At 45.0% G+C, this 19,827-nt stretch overlaps 1 protein-coding gene across 1 annotated transcript in view; it reads left to right on the forward strand.

Annotated features, from left to right (window-relative positions):
• Nucleotides 1-9,989: 9,989 nt before the first annotated feature.
• LOC121863319 (techylectin-5A-like) overlaps nt 9,990-19,827 on the forward strand; it is a gene marked incomplete in the record, with an annotated part of 100,005 nt that continues 90,167 nt past the window's right edge. The window contains 4 exon segments of the mRNA XM_042361938.1: nt 9,990-10,097; nt 10,568-10,677; nt 12,490-12,595; nt 13,922-14,017. Coding sequence (XP_042217872.1) covers nt 10,585-10,677; nt 12,490-12,595; nt 13,922-14,017 — 295 coding nt within the window.

Raw genomic sequence — 19,827 nt, forward strand, 5'->3', positions numbered from 1 at the left:
CACTGAGTACGTCATTAAATATGACTGGAGAACACTTCAGGAACCAGAATAGAACATCGCACTATTGTACGACTACTGGAGTGTAATGGTGATTTGTCATAATATCTAACAAATATATATATATATATATATATATATATATATATATATATATATATATATATATATATATATATATATATATATATATATATATATATATATATATATATATATATATATGCAAATAAATCACTGGCAGGTGCATGTAGTCTGGGTATGCACAGTAGCCACAGGAAGAGAAAACACGGGTTCCCCAAGCACTTTCGTGAATTCACGTCTTCAGGGGTGAGAACAGACTGAGTCTGTACTCACCTGAAATGTGATTACAGCACCAAAAACTTTCTTCTTTCCTTATATATATATATATATATATATATATATATATATATATATATATATATATATATATATATATATATATATATATATATATATATATATATATATATATATATATATATATATATATGTTTATATATATTCTGAGTGTCGGATAAAGACTTGTGGTATAGTGTTTGTAAATGATGAGAACATAAACATGTTGATACCCACCATCTGTGCTGTCCCACACCCATCAACAACACTGTACAACCTATCTTGTCCCAACTTTAACACCAACGTTATAACAACCACAGTTCAGGTTACATGAGACACATGTGTAATTACTTGTAAACCTGATGTTATAGCAACACCAACCGTGCTATACAAATGTCTTACAGCAACACCACCAGTACTATATAAATGTCTTACAGCAACACCACCAGTACTATATAAATGTCTTACAGCAACACCACCAGTACTATACAAATGTCTTACAGCAACACCACCAGTACTATATAAATGTCTTACAGCAACACCACCAGTACTATATAAATGTCTTACAGCAACACCACCAGTACTATACAAATGTCTTACAGCAACACCACCAGTACTATATAAATGTCTTACAGCAACACCACCAGCACTATATAAATGTCTTACAGCAATACCACCAGTACTATAAACCTTCAGTACATATTTAAGCACAATAAATCAACTTTACCTCAGTCACTGGTAAACAAAGCTGCGTGTTAAATAATTATACTGAATATAATTTACTCCAGCTTTTTGTTTATTTAATTGAACCTTTGTTATGTAGGCCAGAGTCTGTTTAGCGCCAGTGGGCTCCATTACATATAGTGCCAGTGAACTCCATTATATATAGTGCCAGTGAGCTCTATCATACAGTGCCAGTGAGCTCCATTATATATAGTGCCAGTGAGCTCCATTTTATATAGTGCCAGTGAGCTCTATCATACAGTGCCAGTGAGCTCTATCATACAGTGCCAGTGAGTACCATTAAACATAGTGCCAGTGAGCCCTATCATACAGTGCCAGTGAGCTCTATCATACAGTGCCAGTGAGCTCCATTATATATATAGTGCCAGTGAACTCTATCGTACAGTGCCAGTCAGCTCTATCATACAGTGCCAGTCAGCTCCATTATATAAAGTGCCAGTGAGCTCTATCATACAGTGCCATTGAGCTCCATTATATATAGTGACAGTGAGTTATATTATATAGTGCCAGTGAGCTCCAGTATATATAGCTCCAGTGAGCTCTATCATACAGTGCCAGTGAGTACCACTAAACATAGTGCCAGATAGCTCCATTATACATTGTGCCAGTGAGCTCCGTGATACACAGTGATACATAGTGCCAATGAGTTGCATCATAAAGTGCCAGTGAGTTATATTATATAGTGTCAGTGAGCTCCATCAAACAGTGCCAGTGAGCTGTTATATAGTGCCAGTGAGCTGTTATATAGTGCCAGTGAGCTGTTATATAGTGCCAGTGAGCTGTTATATAGTGCCAGTAAGCTGTTATATAGTGCCAGTAAGCTGTTATATAGTGCCAGTGAGCTGTTATATAGTGGCAGTGAGCTTTTATATAGTGCCAGCGAGCTGTTATATAGTGCCAGTGAGCTGCTATATATTGCCAGTGAGCTGTTATATAATTCCAGTGAGCTGATATATAGTGCCTGTGAGCGGTTATATAGTGCCAGTGAGCTGTTATATAATGCCAGTAAGCTGTTATATAGTGCCAGTGAGCTGTTATATAGTGCCCAGTAAGCTGTTATATAGTGCCAGTGAGCTGTTATATATAGTGCTAGTGAGCTGTATATAGTGCCAGTGAGCTGTTATATAGTGCCAGTGAGCTGTTATATAGTGCCAGTGAGCTGTTATATAGTGCCAGTAAGCTGTTATATAGTGCCAGTGAGCTATTATAGTGTGCCAGTGAGCTGTTATATAGTGCCAGTAAGCTGTTATATAGTGCTAGTGAGCTGTTATATAGTGCCAGTGAGCTGTTATATAGTGCCAGTAAGCTGTTATATAGTGCCAGTAAGCTGTTATATAGTGCCAGTAAGCTGTTATATAGTGCCAGTGAGCTGTTATATAGTGCCAGTGAGCTGTTATATAGTGCCAGTAAGCTATTATATAGTGCCAGTAAGCTGTTATATAGTGCCAGTGAGCTGTTATATAGTGCCAATGAGCTGTTATATAGTGCCAGTAAGTTGTTGTATAGTGCCAGTGAGCTGTTATAGTGTGCCAGAGCTGTTATATAGTGCCAGTAAGCTGTTGTATAGTGCCAGTGAGCTGTTATATAGTGCCATGAGCTGTTATATAGTGCCAGTAAGCTGTTGTATAGTGCCAGTGTTTATATAGTGACAGAGCTGTTATATAGTACAGTAAGCTATTATATAGTGCCAATGAGCTGTTATAGTGCCAGTAAGCTGTTATGAGGTGCCAGTAAGCTGTTATATATGCCAGTGAGCTGTTTTATAGTGCTAGTGAGCTGTTATATAGTGCCAGTGAGCTGTTATATAGTACCAGTGAGCTGTTATATAGTGCCAGTAAGCTGTTATATATGCCAGTGATTCATTATAGTGTGCCAGTGAGCTGTTATATAGTGCCAGTGAGGCTGCTGTTATATAGTGCCAGTGAGCTGGGTTATATATGCTAGTGAGCGTTATATGTGCCAGTGAGTTGTTATGTATAGTGCCAAAGGAGCTGTTATATAGTTGTTGTTATATAGTGCCAGTAGGCTGTTGCAGTTGGTGAGCTGTTATATAGTGCCAGTAAGTTGTTATAGTGCCAGTGAGCTGTTATATAGTGCCAGTAAGCTGTTATATAGTGCCAGTGAGCTGTTATATAGTGCCAGTAAGCTGTTATATAGTGCCAGTAAGCTGTTATATAGTGCCAGTGAGCTATTACAGTGTGCCAGTAAGCTGTTATATAGTGCCAGTAAGCTGTTATATAGTGCCAGTAAGCTGTTATATAGTACTAGTGAGCTGTTATATAGTGCCAGTAAGCTGTTATATAGTGCCAGTGAGCTGTTATATAGTGCCAGTGAGCTGTTATATAGTGCCAGTGAGCTGTTATATAGTGCCAGTGAGCTGTTATATAGTGCTACTGTTGTTATATAGTGCCAGCGAGCTGTTATATAGTGCCAGTGAGCTGTTATATAGTGCCAGTAAGCTGTTATATAGTGCCAGTAAGCTGTTATATAGTGCCAGTGAGCTGTTATATAGTGCCAGTGAGCTGTTATATAGTGCCAGTGAGCTGTTATATAGTGCCAGAAAGCTGTTATATAGTGCCAGTGAGCTGTTATATAGTGCTAGTGTGAGCTGTTATATAGTGCCAGTAAGCTGTTATATAGTGCCAGTAAGCTGTTATATAGTGCCAGTGAGTGCCAGTGAGCTGTTATATAGTGCCAGTAAGCTGTTATATAGTGCCAGTGAGCTGTTATATAGTGCCAGTGAGCTGTTATAGTGCCAGTGAGCTGTTATATAGTACTAGTGAGCTGTTATATAGTGCCAGTGAGTTGTTATATAGTGCCAGTGAGCTGTTATATAGTGCCAGAAAGCTGTTTTATAGTGCCAGTGAGCTATTATATAGTGCCAGTGAGCTGTTATATAGTGCCATTGAGCTGTTATATAGTGCCAGTGAGCTGTTATATAGTGCCAGTGAGCTGTTATATAGTGCCAGAGAGCTGTTATATAGTGCCAGTGAGCTGTTATATAGTGCCAGTGTGCCCTGTTATACAGTATCTGTGAGTTCCATCGTACAGAGGAAGTGAGCTCCACCATACAGTGCTAGTGACCTCTGTCATACACAGTACCAGTTACACCACGCCATTCTTTGGACACATCACCAGTGTTCGCACTTCCGTGTGAGCTTGAGTATATATTAATTGCGTATGATTAAATTATTGAATTAAGAGCTGTATTCACTGACGTATATGGACACATTTTCTTGTATGTGCGTGTGCAAGTATGTGGTGTTATCATATAAAGATTTTATTTTTGTTTTCAATAGTGTGTATGAACCTAAGAATGCATGACGATTAATGTGGTGCAATTGTGTGTGTGGTGTACGACGACCAGCACATTCATGCCCACGTCCAGTAATATGACTATGAGTATTCCCGATTGCCTTAAATCCTTTGTCGGCACTTGATATATGTGTGATGTCATGGCCAGGTGTGTCCCTGTGTGTTGTCATGGCCAGGTGTGTCCCTGTGTGTTGTCTTGGCCAGGTGTGTCCCTGTGTGTTGTCATGGCCAGGTGTGTCCTTGTGTGTTGTCTTGGCCAGGTATGTCCCTATGTGTTGTCATGGCCAGGTGTGTCCTTGTGTGTTGTCTTGGCCAGGTGTGTCCTTGTGTGTTGTCTTGGCCAGGTGTGTCCTTGTGTGTTGTCTTGGCCAGTGTGTCATGTGTGTTGTCTTGGCCAGTGTGTGTCCTTGTGTGTGTTGTCTTGGCCAGGTGTGTCATGTGTGTTGTCTTGGCCAGGTGTGTCCTGTGTGTTGTCATGGCCAGGTGTGTCCCTGTGTGTTGTCTTGGCCAGGTGTGTCCCTGTGTGTTGTCATGGCCAGGTGTGTCCTGTGTTGTCTTGGCCAGGTGTGTCCTGTGTGTTGTCTTGGCCAGGTGTGTCCTTGTGTGTTGTCTTGGCCAGGTGTGTCCCTGTGTGTTGTCATGGCCAGGTGTGTCCCTGTGTGTTGTCTTGGCCAGGCGTGACTGTGTGCCATTGTGTGTTGTGAGGCAACTGCAAGACATTTAAGCATTATTTTATAATCAGAAGCTGCAAATGTGTTCTAATAATAATTAATATAAATTTCTTAACATGGGAGGTCAAAAAATGTCATAGACTTAAGAAATGTCATAGACTTCCCCCACGCACCTCGAAGGGTTTTAACTATAAGAACATACGTATCTGGTTTCATGAAAATCTTCGGACTTATCACATTGGCAATATATTTCTACAGAAGAACACAGAGATCGACTCACAGACACCAACACGACGGTAAACGCATTCTCCTCTCACCGATTTGACAGGAAGATACGGTGTGTGAGAGGCTCGACCAATAGCGGGATCCTGTCATCCGAAATATTGTATCGACCTTCGATAATGGGCACCTCTTCCTCTTTAACGACTTTACAGATACTTACCTCCAAGTACCCAGAGGTCCTCAACCCTTAAACACCAAGATAAACACTTAAGGTCCCTTCCAATATCCCAAGTCCTTCAACCACCATTCAAACCCAACTGATCATTAAAGCACATATCTACAGTAATCATCCACCCAAGTGGCCCAGCTCCCTCAATCATCCATCAAATTCATCCAGCTCTCTCAATCATCCACCCAACTCACCCAGATCCCTCAATCATCCACCCACCTCCCTCAGCCATCCATCTAACTCCCCCCCTCACCTCCCTTAATCACCCTTGCTAAACACCCAGGGACCCTCAAACTCCCATACAATACCCCTAATAGACACCACAGTTCCCTTAATCACTGCTCCTAAACCTCAAGGTTATCACGCACCCAGCGACACCCTGTGACACAGTAAAGATCAGAAATTTGTACTAATTCAGAAAAATAAACATTGCTGGAACTGACTAACACCGTGAAGCATAAGCACGAATAGGAATTAGAAAACTACATGGATTTATCACCTTATTAACACACACACACACACACACACACATATATATATATATATATATATATATATATATATATATATATATATATATATATATATATATATATATATATATATATATATATATATATATATATATATATATATATATATATATATATATATATATATATATATATATATATATATATATATATATATATACATGATTTATATATATATATATATATATATATATATATATATATATATATATATATATATATATATATATATATTTATATATAAATATATATATCATGTAGACCCAAAATGAAAAAGTGGACAAGGTAAATCTCGATAAACCACACAGGAAAAGGGAAACAACGGAGCACCTCAGCTTTCGTCTTTATTCAAGACGAAGTGTTTATTGTATTCCATGTAGCAAATGTAATTGTAATTATGTAGGACAGACAGGAAAAACACTGCAGCTCAGAATCAAACAACATAAGTATAATATCAGAACTGCACCTGAAAGCAGTGCCTTGTTCGTTCATGTTAGGAATAATAATCACCCCATTGCTTGGGAAAAAGCTTAGAAGTATTTAAATCATCTTGTGTCACAGAAAGACTTCTGGTTGAAGCTAGTTTGATTAAGGAATTAAAATCAATAAACCTTAGTAATGGTCAGTTCAAAACTGATAATATGTTACATAAATTTATTTATCAGTGGCCTAAGGATAAAAATGCTTTGAACACCTTTGATCTAGATGTATGATAGTTATTTTGTGGGTCCCTTATTTTTGACCTGACCTGACTGTCACGTCACCCCGTTCTCTTAAGCTCCTGTACGTGTGTGTTGGTGTGGGGATTAGTGGATGACATCATTATGACCTGATCTCATGTTTTTAAGGTCACCCTGTATATTTAAGCCTCTCTCTGTCCATGTAATCCAGTTGCCTCTGAAGATGTCTTGAATAAAGACGAAAGCTAAGGTGGTCCGTTGTTTCCATTTTCCTGTATGATTTTATCAAGATTTATCTTATCCACGTTTTCATTGTGGATTTACATGAAATATATATATATATATATATATATATATATATATATATATATATATATATATATATATATATATGGTTAGGGAGGTGACGGAGGTTGGTGGTGGTGGTGGTGGTGATGAGAGAGGTGACGCAGGTTGGTGGTGGTGGTGAGAGGTGACGCAGGGTGGTGGTGGTGGTGACGGCGGTGACGGAGGTTGATGGTGGTGAGGGTGGTGATGGGGGTTGGTGAAGGTGGTGATGGAGGTTGTTGGTGGTGGTGAGAGAGATGACGGATAGCGGGTGCATCAGTACTGCCTCAGGACGTCCCTGGTCATTTGTCCTCACTTGCTATGTTCGCCCAAAGCAGTGCTTTTGTTCCTTTGAAGTCGTGATTTATTCTCTGAATCATAAGACCTTGATGTACAGCACGACCGATTCAGGGATAATGAAAATAACATTAAAATGTCAGATGAATATGATAATCAAGATTTTCTTAACTGTTTGATCTTCCCAATGACGCGCCACCTCTCTCACCACCACCAACCTGCGTCACCTATATGCTACGACGACTTAGGTCACTTGGGACACCCACGCCAGAGCTGAGGACCATCTACAACTCCTTTAAATTCCCCAAACTTAGGTATGCGTCACCAGCCTGGTCGTCTTCTCTCAACTCCACCCAACAACATCAGCAAGAGAAGATACAGAAAAGGGCCTGCAGAATCATGCTCGGCGCAGAATACTCCGGCTATACCAACGCTCTCTCCACCCTGGAAATGCCATCCCTCAGTGACCTCCACCACCAAGCACTGGAAAGGTTTGGCAGCCAACTAATGCACCACCCTCGTCATCGCCACCTCCTGCCATCGGCAGCCCCCCACCCACCTCGCGCAATCCGGCACTACAACAAAATTCAGCCCATAAGAGCCCGCACCGATAGATATAAGAATAGCACCATCCCATCCTTTGTTAAAATAATAAACAACTCTTGATTTATGTACTGTACAGCCCTGTAAATATATTCAATGCATATTATATCATTATGTCTAAATCAAATGTAAGGCTGTAAATTTTCAGCCACCGGCTGCAACTCTATTAATAAACCGTTTATTATTATTATTATTATAATTTATTATTACCACCACCACCAACCTGCGTCACCTCTCACCACCACCACAAACCTGCGTCACCTTTCTCACCACCACCACCAACCTGCGCCACCTCTGTCACCACCACCAACCTGCGACACCTCTCAACTCCACCATAACCTGCATCACCTCTCGTACCACCACGACCAACTTGCGTCACCTCTTACCACAACCACCAACCTGCGTCACCTCTCACCACCACCACCAACTTGTGTCACCTCTCACCACCAACCTGCATGAGTCAGCGACGGAGAACGTCTTTGTGTAAGACTAGAGTACGACTGACAGAGCCGGGAAATTTGGGGCAGAGGTGTTTTGAAGTGCATAAACCTAACACCAGGGACTTTCATATCCTGAGGTCAGGTAGACCTATTTTATGTCGCTTGTTAACTATTGTGTGTGGTGGTAAGTAATTGTCAGCCGGCTCAAGATAACTGAGGGTGGAACTGGAATCAATATGTACAATAGTGACATCCTTGTGGGTTGATCTCGTCACAGTGGAATTAGGTAAATCAAATAATTTGTATAGCTATCCGCACGACTACACTCGTTGTCACTGGGATACATAGAGTTATTTTGTATTCTACTTAAATGTTACTTATACTCAAATTGTATTTTTTTTCTTAGCACAGTGTAACACATCCCTCGCTCGCTGGCTACCAGCGTGGAAATCTCTAGAAGTTCCGGCGCGACAAAGAGGCGTCAGTCAACTCCTCCCACTGTCTCCCTCGCTTCAACATGTTTCCAGAACACCAGCTGACGCCATCGAACTGGAGCGTGACATCACACCTTTCTCTGGATCACTTCTACACTTCATCACTCGACTCCACAATTCCAGCTCAACTTGTCAACCTGTGGTAGTTCCTCTCCAGCGCTATCTCCAGTCTCATCACGGCCCAGTTAACTTACGCTAAGTCACCTAAATGTATTTTTTCTTAGGTCAAGAAACGTGCTAGCCTTAAATACGACTTAGTGTAACAATTATGTGTCCTACCCATGTACTTTTCCAGTGATAATTTATACTAGAACACGACACTTTCCTTGGCCAGTGATCTTACTGTTACATGCGTTACTTAGAATGAAGGCCATCACATATCAGCTTGAATTACAGCGTATTTTGGGCTGTCCAGCAAAATTCCAACCGTCGCAACACGCAAAAGCTTCAGGATAGCAACATACCCGCCAAATTCAAATATTATTCAATCCTCCATTATTACATATGCATTTGTCTTGAGGCGAGGCCAGTATTACCACAGGGGCTGCACTAACATAGGCTTCAATCTTCTTGCCCCGAGGATGATTTCGGTAAGTTTGGTGAAAAGGGCAAGTCGGACAACGAACGACGGTCTATGTTATGATAAATTTACCTGGTCCCTCGGCCCAGGTGAGCTGCCAATAATATTAATAACAATAGTAAATCCCTCAATGTGTTCTTACTTAAGGAAAGCCTCCCACTGCTACTGAATGTTATCCTCCCTAATCCTGCTGGACACCTTCACACCTCTACTGTAAGGTGAACATTTCACGTACAAGTGTAGTATTGAGGCCACTCGTACAAAGTGAGTTATTAATATCTGCCCAAAGTGAATATATACTATTAGCAACATTAGTGAACACGTTGAATGGGTAGCTTAAGGGAACAAACAATGAAGCATGGATCACTATGTGTGAATCCCCGCCTAGTGTGACACACGACACGTAAACAAGCGGGAAGTCCTAGTCTGCCTCGGGATTCCCTCGTTACTCCACGAGACCCTGGCAAGAATCAGAGGATGCTGGTCTATATAACGTGCGGCCCACGCCACCTCAGTACCAGTCTGCTCCCACCTACCGCTCCAGCATCCTGCTTCAGCTGCGCCTCAGTTTCGACCCCGTCCATCAGTTCCAAGTCAGTGTCATGGTGGGGTTATTAGGGTTGTGTCTCAGTGTTTACTTATACATCCTGGCCGAGGTGCCTACTGACCATTTCTTGCTCGTAGGGATATAACGAACAATAACGCACTTGTCTCCGTTAACAACCTGGCATTCGGGGATCTTTTTTACATCACCTGATGAGCTAACTTTTCTAAACACATTAAACTAGTTATGATACTTGGTAAGCAGGTGGTTCTTGAAGAGCACTACATCTTCACAACACATGTAGATTACTGTATCATATATTTCAGTACATTTTAACCATAATTAATTTTTTCACAAAACTTAGCGTTTAACTCAATTCATTGTGTTAATCTGAGGTCAACGTGCAAAGATGTGCATCTGTGTTCTACAGATACAACTTTCTAGTTTCATTTTTTTTTGCATTTCTTTTAACTTTCGAAGTAACAACCTGAGTCATGTTTAATGTTAAAAAATAATTTCTTCCCCCAACAGAGAACTTGACATACAGGATGTTTCTGAGAGTGAGCGCGTGGGCGGCAGTAGTGGGTGTGTGGACGACCGTCGCTCTTGCTGCTGTTGTGTTGCCGGAATATGAAAGTGACGTAAGTACGTACACACACACACACACACTAGGGGGAACAATTGATGAGTATCACCTTCGTTAGTGGCTCGAGAGGCATTACCGGATAGGCAAGGACGCCACAGATGTTGCCTGTATTAAGTCAATCAACCTCGAAGGTTTTACAGCCTCTTGTGCGGCACTTCTCCAAGTATCACGGTTCGGTCTTATGGTCTCCCATGTGGCAGTGTCTAATAATACTATTTAAAGTTATTTATACATAGGTTATGACACACATCTAAATCAAATAATAGCGAGGATACACGGTAACTTTTTTCTTGCCCATACGCTGCTCTCGCCACTGTCAGCGAGAGAAGGGGGTTGTGGGTACCTCAGTACGGTTAGTATCTTCCATACAAAAAATTAACCAAAGCTTACCAATTATAAAGCTTCAATATATCCTGTACAGGTCTAAAACAATGCCTTTTCATATAAAATTCCCAAAACTAATATTTCTCTATTTACAAATTAGTGAAATTTTTTCATCACAAATCTAGAGCAATAAGTAACTAACTAATTATTATTTTAAAACTATCTAATCTGCCTAAACTGCATTACTTTCATTATGTGACTCTTGGGGATTCCTATAGATTTTCGTCTTCGTTTCCGTTGTAGTTCCGTGGTGCTTCAGTCACTCTGATATATGGCTCAGATATACAGCGGTGAGCCATTTACACTGATGAACGTCAGGTGGCTATACTGGAGACAGTGAAAGATGGGCGATGATCTTTATCAAAGACATAAATGACAGGTGTATGTTGTGTGTCGACTAACATAAGACCCAAGGAGCCTGAGGGAAAAAAAAAATGTTGACGCCAAAACCTGATTCTTTTTATTCTCGAGAAGATAAAACTTTTATCTTATCTTACGACCGAAAATATGATTAACATAACATGCGATAATGACTACGTTAGAACATTTCTAACAACAAATGTTCAGTGTCAACTACAATCAGAATTTTCCTTCTCGTCAATAATAAAACTGCATGTTGTTTGTCTGTGCTGAAGGCGCTGTATAGGAAACCATACTGCCAGTTTACATTAAGACACAACTTGGTATCTCGGTCACCACAACATTTTGTATGTTACAGTCAATATTATTTTGTTTCGCAGTTGTAAGTGACTAAATATACGATATTCTGATCGTCTTTTCTAGAATGGTGAAATGTAAGTTTAAACTGGGAAAGCTTTATGGAGGGGTTCTAGCCCTCGTTGCTCACAACTTGTTAACTAGAGAACCTTCGACTTTGTGTGTTGAACAGGTTATTGTGTTTAAACTATTGAGATGATCAGAAGCGGACAACTGCTGGGCCCAACAGACAGGCAAGCGGAACTGTCACGGCACCGTACAAGTGACAGTCATGTTCATAACGTGATTTTCGAACCGAATGTCAGGAGCTTGAACACTGAACAATTTATGGTTCTACACGTGTCTAATAAGATTATACCACAGCACCTCACACCAGCAAGTATACCGAGTGTGTTGTCTCAGGTCAATTTCCGAACCATCACCGCATGTGCCTAATTAAACGCGCCGCCAAACCTTAAAAAGTTACTAATATAATGTCATAGTCGTAAGCTGCAGACTACCGACCCACCTGACACAACACTTGCACACCACAGCACAAAGAGCACTTGTGTCACCTCAGGAGATAATAGCAACTGTATTTCCTGAAATGTAAATAATAAGCTTATGAGTTCTACCGATGTAAATATAAGTGTATATATTAACTCAGGCGTAAACAACCAATATGTGTTTCCTACGGTGTAAATAATACTGTACATGTGATCCCTAGGCGGTGAGTGAGAGGCAGGAAGGGCTGGACCAGCTGGCATCGTCGCTGTGTGAGCTGATGCCTGACCTGCCGGGCTGCCAAGCTCTCAACGACACCCTCTCCTTTGGTAAGACTCTCAAGCGTTCATGTCCCAGCAGAGCCTCCAAACTTGACCAGAAGTCCCATCAGAGCCTAGCTCCAAACTTGACCAGATATGATATCAGAGCCTCCAAATTGACTAGATATCCAATTAGTTCCCATACATAACCAGTTATCTGATCAGAGCCTCGAAATGTAACCAGCCATCCGACCAGCCCCAAATATTGACAAATTACACTATCAGGACTTGCATTACACACTATTCTGATCGCTTATAAAACATCAACACAGTTATAAATGATCTTTAACACCAGAGGTTTAGCCTAAGACAGTCTGTTCAAGTCTGTCTTTAGCATGACAGAGATTTAGATTCTAACACCTTTACAATCGGTGTTGTGGTAGTCACAATCTGGGTGTGACGGTTCGTGTACAGGGCGACCGGCGGTGTAATGGTCGCCTTTCTCGCCTTGCAAGCGAGCAGACCCGAGTTCGATCCCCGGCAGGGTGAAACTATGGGCAAGTTTCTTTACGTCATTTGCTTCTGTGTACCCAGCAGTAACTGGGAACCTGGATGTTAATCAATTTGCGCATCGTAGTCCAGGGTAATAGTTAGCCAATGCAGTTGGCGAGTTGTCCGGTCTTCTTGGACTATTCCTTGACACTGGGTCATGCAACTCGTTAACTTAGGATGTGGTATTAGTGTTGGCGACAGCTACTACACTTTAAACAAATTCACGCCTATGTGGCCCTAGGGCTGGCCATCCTCGTTACACGAGAGGAAACCATTAAAATTAAAAAAAAATATATTACGCGGGGAGGAGGAACACAGACTGTAGTTGATAGCTCGAGTCCTCTCGCCCGCGTGATGATGCAACACTCTGCCTTTCGCCTCTCCCACGAAGTAGTAGACAGAAGTGTGAATATACACAAAGAGACCACTGGTGTTCATTAGGTGTATACTGTACTGGTGTGTATAGTGAACATGATAATAATCGGTGTACGATTATCACTTTACTATTTCACCACCAGAAGCAGCAGTCAGATCAGTCACAGAATACGAGTACGTGTCACATCATAAACCCGTCATCGGGTACAATAGCTGTACATTTGACTCAGTAAGATTTTAATGAAAATAATCATTTCAGTAATTCGGCAAACTATCTTTCTAAAGCAGTAGGTGGATCACTGGGTAGAAAAAATATATTTATTGAACATTTTACAGTAAAACCTATATTCATTTCTAAGCACAGTGGATGGTTCGCGCGCACGTGCGCGCGCGCGTGTGTGTGTGTGTGTGTGTGTGTGTGTGTTTGTGTGTGTGTGTGATCATCACCTTGTCTTCCCTCTCTTGCAGAAGGCGAAGGTCTTGGTGATGTGAAGGAGAAGCAGCCTGGCAGCCTTCCCTCCCAAGTCCTCTCTTATCTCGCCACCTTACACCACCACAACAAAGGTAGGTGCAGTGGTGTACTCTACCCTACACCAACCACAACAAAGGTAGGTGTAGTGGTGTACTCCACCTTACACCACCACAACACAGGTAGGTGTAGTGGTGTACTCTACCTTACACCACCACAACAAAGGTAGGTGTAGTGGTGTACTCCACCTTACACCACCACAACACAGGTAGGTGTAGTGGTGTACTCCACCTTACACCACCACAACACAGGTAGGTGTAGTGGTGTACCCACCACAACACAGGTAGGTGTAGTGGTGTACTCCACCTTACACCACCACAACACAGGTAGGTGTAGTGGTGTACTCACCTTACACCACCACAACACAGGTAGGTGTAGTGGTGTACTCCACCCTACACCACCACAACACAGGTAGGTGTAGTGGTGTACTCCACCTTACACCACCACAACAAAGGTAGGTGTAGTGGTGTACTCCACCTTACACCACCACAACACAGGTAGGTGTAGTGGTGTACTCCACCTTACACCACCACAACAAAGGTAGGTGTAGTGGTGTACTCCACCTTACACCACCACAACACAGGTAGGTGTAGTGGTGTACTCCACCTTACACCACCACAACACAGGTAGGTGTAGTGGTGTACTCCACCTTACACCACCACAACACAGGTAGGTGTAGTGGTGTACTCCACCTTACACCACCACAACACAGGTAGGTGTAGTGGTGTACTCCACCTTACACCACCACAACAAAGGTAGGTGTAGTGGTGTACTCCACCTTACACCACCACAACACAGGTAGGTGTAGTGGTGTACTCCACCCTACACCACCACAACAAAGGTAGGTGTAGTGGTGTACTCCACCCTACACCACCACAACAAAGGTAGGTGTAGTGGTGTACTCCACCTTACACCACCACAACACAGGTAGGTGTAGTGGTGTACTCCACCTTACACCACCAAAACATAGGTAGGTGTGTAGTGGTGTACTCCACCTTACACCACCAAAACATGGTATGTGTAGTGGTGTACTCCACCACACCACCACAACACAGGTGTAGGTGTGTGTGGTGTGCTCCATACACCCAACAAAGGTAGGTGTGGTGGTGTGCTCACGCCCACCACCACAACTGGTGTAGTGGTGTGCTCCACCTTACACCACCACAACAAAGGTAGGTGTAGTGGTGTCCTCCACCTTACACCACCACAAAAAGGTAAGGTGTGGTGGTGTGCTCACATACACCACACACAACAAAGTGAGTGTGGTGGTGTACTCCACCTTACACCACCACAACAAGGTAGGTGTGGTGGTGTGCTCACCTTACCACCACAACACAGGTAGGGTGTGGTGGTGTGCTCCACCTTACACCACCACAACAAAGGTAGGTGTAGTGGTGTGCTCACCTTACACCACCACAACACAGGTAGGTGTGGTGTGCTCCACCATCACCACACAACACAGGTAGGTGTGGTGGTGTGCTCTGCCTTACACCATCACAACAGGTAGGTGTAGTGGTGTGCTCTACACACCACCACAACACAGGTAGTGTAGTGGTGTGCTCTCACCACCACCCTGGCTGGTAGTGAGTGGTGTGCTCCACCTTACAGCACAGGTAGGTGTGGTGGTGTGCCTCCACCTACACCACCACAACACAGGTGGGTGCAGTGGTGTCTCTGCACACCACCACACTGGTGGATGTGGTGGTGTGCTCCTGCTACACACCACAACACAGGTGGGTGCAGTGGTGTGCTCTACCTTACACCATCACTGGGTGGGTGTGGTGGTGTACTCCACATACACCACCACAACACAGGTAGGTGTGGTGGTGTGCTCCCCCCTATTCCACCACAACAAGGTGGGTGTGGTGGTGTGCTCCATACACCACCACAGCACAGGTGGGTGTGGTGGTGTCTCCACCTACACCACCACAACACAGGTAGGTGTGGTGGTGTGCTCCACCTACACCACCAACACAGGTGGGTGTAGTGGTGTACTCTGCCTACACCACCACCACGCTAGGTAGGTGTGTGGTGTGCTCCTCCTACACCACCACAACACAGGTGAGTGTGGTGTGCTCTGCATACACCACCTGACACAGGTAGGTGTGGTGGTGTGCTCTACACCACCACAACACAGGTAGGTGTGGTGGTGTGCTCTATACACCACCACAGCACAGGTGGGTGTGTGGTGTGCTCCCACACACCACCACACTGGTGGTGTGTGGTGTCTCTGCCACACCACCCAGGTCAGGTGTAGTGGTGTGCTCTGCACCACCACAACACAGGTAGGTGTGGTGGTGTGCTCTCACCACCACCACAACACAGGTAGGTGTGGTGGTGTGCTCCACTACACCACCACAACACAGGATTGGTGTATCTGCTTACACCACCACAACAAAGGTGGGTGTAGTGGTGTCTCCACCTTACACACCACAAAACACAGGTAGGTGTAGTGGTGTGCTCTACTTACACCACCACAACAAGGTAGGTGTGGTGGTGTACTCCACCTACACCACCACAACACAGGTAGGTGTGGTGGTGTACTCCTGCCATACCACCTACACAGGTAGGTGTAGTGGTGTGCTCCTATACACCACCACACAACAAAGGTGGGTGTGGTGGTGTGTACTCACACCACACACAACAAAGTGGGTGTGGTGGTGTGCTCCATCTAACACCCCAACACAGGTAGGTGTGAGTGGTGTGCTCCTTACACCACCACAACACAGGTAGGTTGTGGTGTTCTCTCCACCTTACACCACCACAACACAGGTAGGTGTGGTGGTGCTCCACCACACCACCACACGGGTGGGTGTGGTGGTGTGCTCCTCTTACCACCACTCCCACATTGGTGGGTGTAGTGGTGTGCTCCACCTTCACCACCACAACAAAGGTAGGTGTGGTGGTGTGCTCCATCAACACCATCTGCACAGGTGGGTGTGGTGGGTGTGCTCCACCTTACACCACCACAACACAGGTGGGTGTGAGTGTTCTTCTCCCTGCACAACCACCACTAGCACAGGTGGGTGTGGTGGTGTGCTTCTGCCCACACCATCACAACACAGGTAGGTGTAGTGGTGTGCTCCACCTACACCACCACAACACAGGTGGGTGTAGTGGTGTGCCCCACCTTACACCACCACAACACAGGTAGGTGTGGTGGTTGTGCTCCTCCCACACACACAGCACAGGTAGTAGTGGTGTTCTCCCTACACCACCACAACACAGGTAGGTGTGGTGGTGTGCTCACCACATCACAGCACAGGTAGGTGTGGTGGTGTGCTCCATCTTACACCACAGCACAGGTGGGTGTGGTGGTGTGCTCTGCCTTACACCACAACATGGTGGGTGTAGTGGTGCCTCCTCTCACCACCAACAGCAGGGTAGCAGTGGTGTACTCCATCTTACACCATCCCAACACAGGTAGGTGTAGTGGTGTGCTCCACTCTACACCACCACAACACAGGTAGGTGTGGTGGGTGCTCCATCTTACACCACCACAACACAGGTAGGTGTAGTGGTGTGCTCTACCTTACACCATCAGCTACAGGTGGGTGTAGTGGTGTGCTCACCCTACACCCCACAACATAGGTAGGTGTAGTGGTGTGCTCCATCTTACACCATCCACAACACAGGTAGGGGTGTGGTGGTGTGCTCCACCTTACACCACCACAACACAGGTAGGTGTGGTGGTGTACTCCACTACACCACCCAACACAGGTAGGTGTGGTGGTGTTCCTCCCCTGACCACCACAACACAGGTAGGGTGGTGGTGTGCTTCCACACCACCACAACACAGGTGGGCGTGGTGGTGTGCTCCACCCACACACAACCACAACACAGGTAGGTGTGGTGGTGTACTCTACTGCTGCACGATCACAACACAGGTGGGTGTGGTGGTGTGCTCCTCCTACCACCACCAACACAGGTATGGGTCATTGATTGTGCTCAGCCTTACACCACCACTGCACAGGTGGGTGTGGTGGTGTGCTCACCCTACACCACCACAACACAGGTGGGTGTGGTGGTGTGCTCCATCTTACACCACCACAAAACAGGTGGGTGTGGTGGTGTGCTCCATCTTAACCATCACAACACAGGTAGGTGTGGTGGTGTGCTCACCCTACACCACCACAACACAGGTAGGGTGTGGTGGTGGCACTCTTACACCACCACAACAAAGGTAGGTGGCAGTGGTGTGTCACTTCCACCACAACACAGGTGTGGTGTGGTGTGTGCTCACCCTTACACCACCACAACACAGGTAGGTGTGAGTGGTGTGCTCACCTTACACCACCACAACACAGGTGGGTGTGGTGGTGTGCTCTTACACCACCACAACAAAGGTAGGTGTGTGGTGTGCTCCACCTTACACCACCACAGCACAGGTAGGTGTGGTGGTGTACTCTACTATACACCACCACGCAAAGGTAGGTGTGGTGTGTGCTCCACCATACACCACCACCACAGCAAGGTAGGTGTGGTGGTGTACTCCACCTTACACCACCACAACAAGGTAGGTGTAGTGGTGTGCTCTCCTACACCACCACAACACAGGTAGGTGTGGTGTCTCCATCACCACCACACAGGTAGGTGTAGTGGTGTGCTCACATACACCACCACAACAAGGTAGGTGTAGTGGTGTGCTCCACCTTCACCACCACAACACAGGTAGGTGTAGTGGTGTGCTCCACCTTACACCACCACAACAAGGTAGGTGTAGTGGTGTACTCCACCTTACACCACCACAACAAGGGCAGGTTAGTGGTTGTACTCCACCTTACACCACCACAACACAGGTAGGTGTAGTGGTGTGCTCCTGCCACCACCACAACACAGGTAGGTGTAGTGGTGTGCTCACATCACACCACCAGCACAGGTGGGTGTAGTGGTGTGCTCATCTTACACCATCACAGCACAGGTAGGTGTGGTGGTGTGCTCCACCTTACACCACCACAACACAGGTAGGTGTAGTGGTGTACTCCATCTACACCACCACAGCACAGGTAGGTGTAGTGGTGTACTCCACCTACACCACCAGCCGAGTAGGTGTAGTGGTGTGCCTCACCTTACACCACCACAACACAGGTAGGTGTAGTGGTGTACTCCACCTACACCACCACAACACAGGTAGGTGTAGTGGTGTGCTCCACCTTACACCACCACAACAAGGTAGGTGTGGTGGTGTGCTCCATCTAACACCATCACAACACAGGTAGGTGTAGTGGTGTCCTCCACGCCACACCACAACACAGGTAGGTGTAGTGGTGTGCTCCACACTACACCACCACAACACAGGTAGGTGTGGTGGTGTACTCCACCTTACACCACCCCACCAGAGTGATTCTCCACCCACACCACCACAACACAGGTAGGTGTGGTGGTGTGCTCACACACACACCACCACAACACAGGTAGGTGTGGTGGTGTGCTCCTCTACACCACCACAACACAGGTAGGTGTAGTGGTGTCCTCCACCGCCACCACCACCACAGGTAGGTGTAGTGGTGTGCTCACCTTACACCACCACAGCACAGGTAGGTGTGGTGGTGTACTCCTGCCACCACCACAACACAGGTAGGTGTAGTGGTGTCCTCCACCTTACACCACCAGCACAGGTAGGTGTAGTGGTGTGCTCTACCTTACACACCACACAGGTATGTGTGCTCACCTGCACCACCACACAGGTAGGTGCAGTGGTGTACTCTCCCACACCACCACAACACAGGTGGGGTGGTGGTGTGCTCCACCTTACACCACCACAACCAGGTAGGTGTGGTGGTGTGCTCCACCTCCCACCACAACACAGGTAGGTGTGAGTGGTGTACTCCACTTTACACCACCA

Source organism: Homarus americanus, unplaced genomic scaffold, assembly GCF_018991925.1.
Source record: "Homarus americanus isolate GMGI-L3 unplaced genomic scaffold, GMGI_Hamer_2.0 scaffold46197, whole genome shotgun sequence".
Taxonomy (NCBI): domain Eukaryota; kingdom Metazoa; phylum Arthropoda; class Malacostraca; order Decapoda; family Nephropidae; genus Homarus; species Homarus americanus.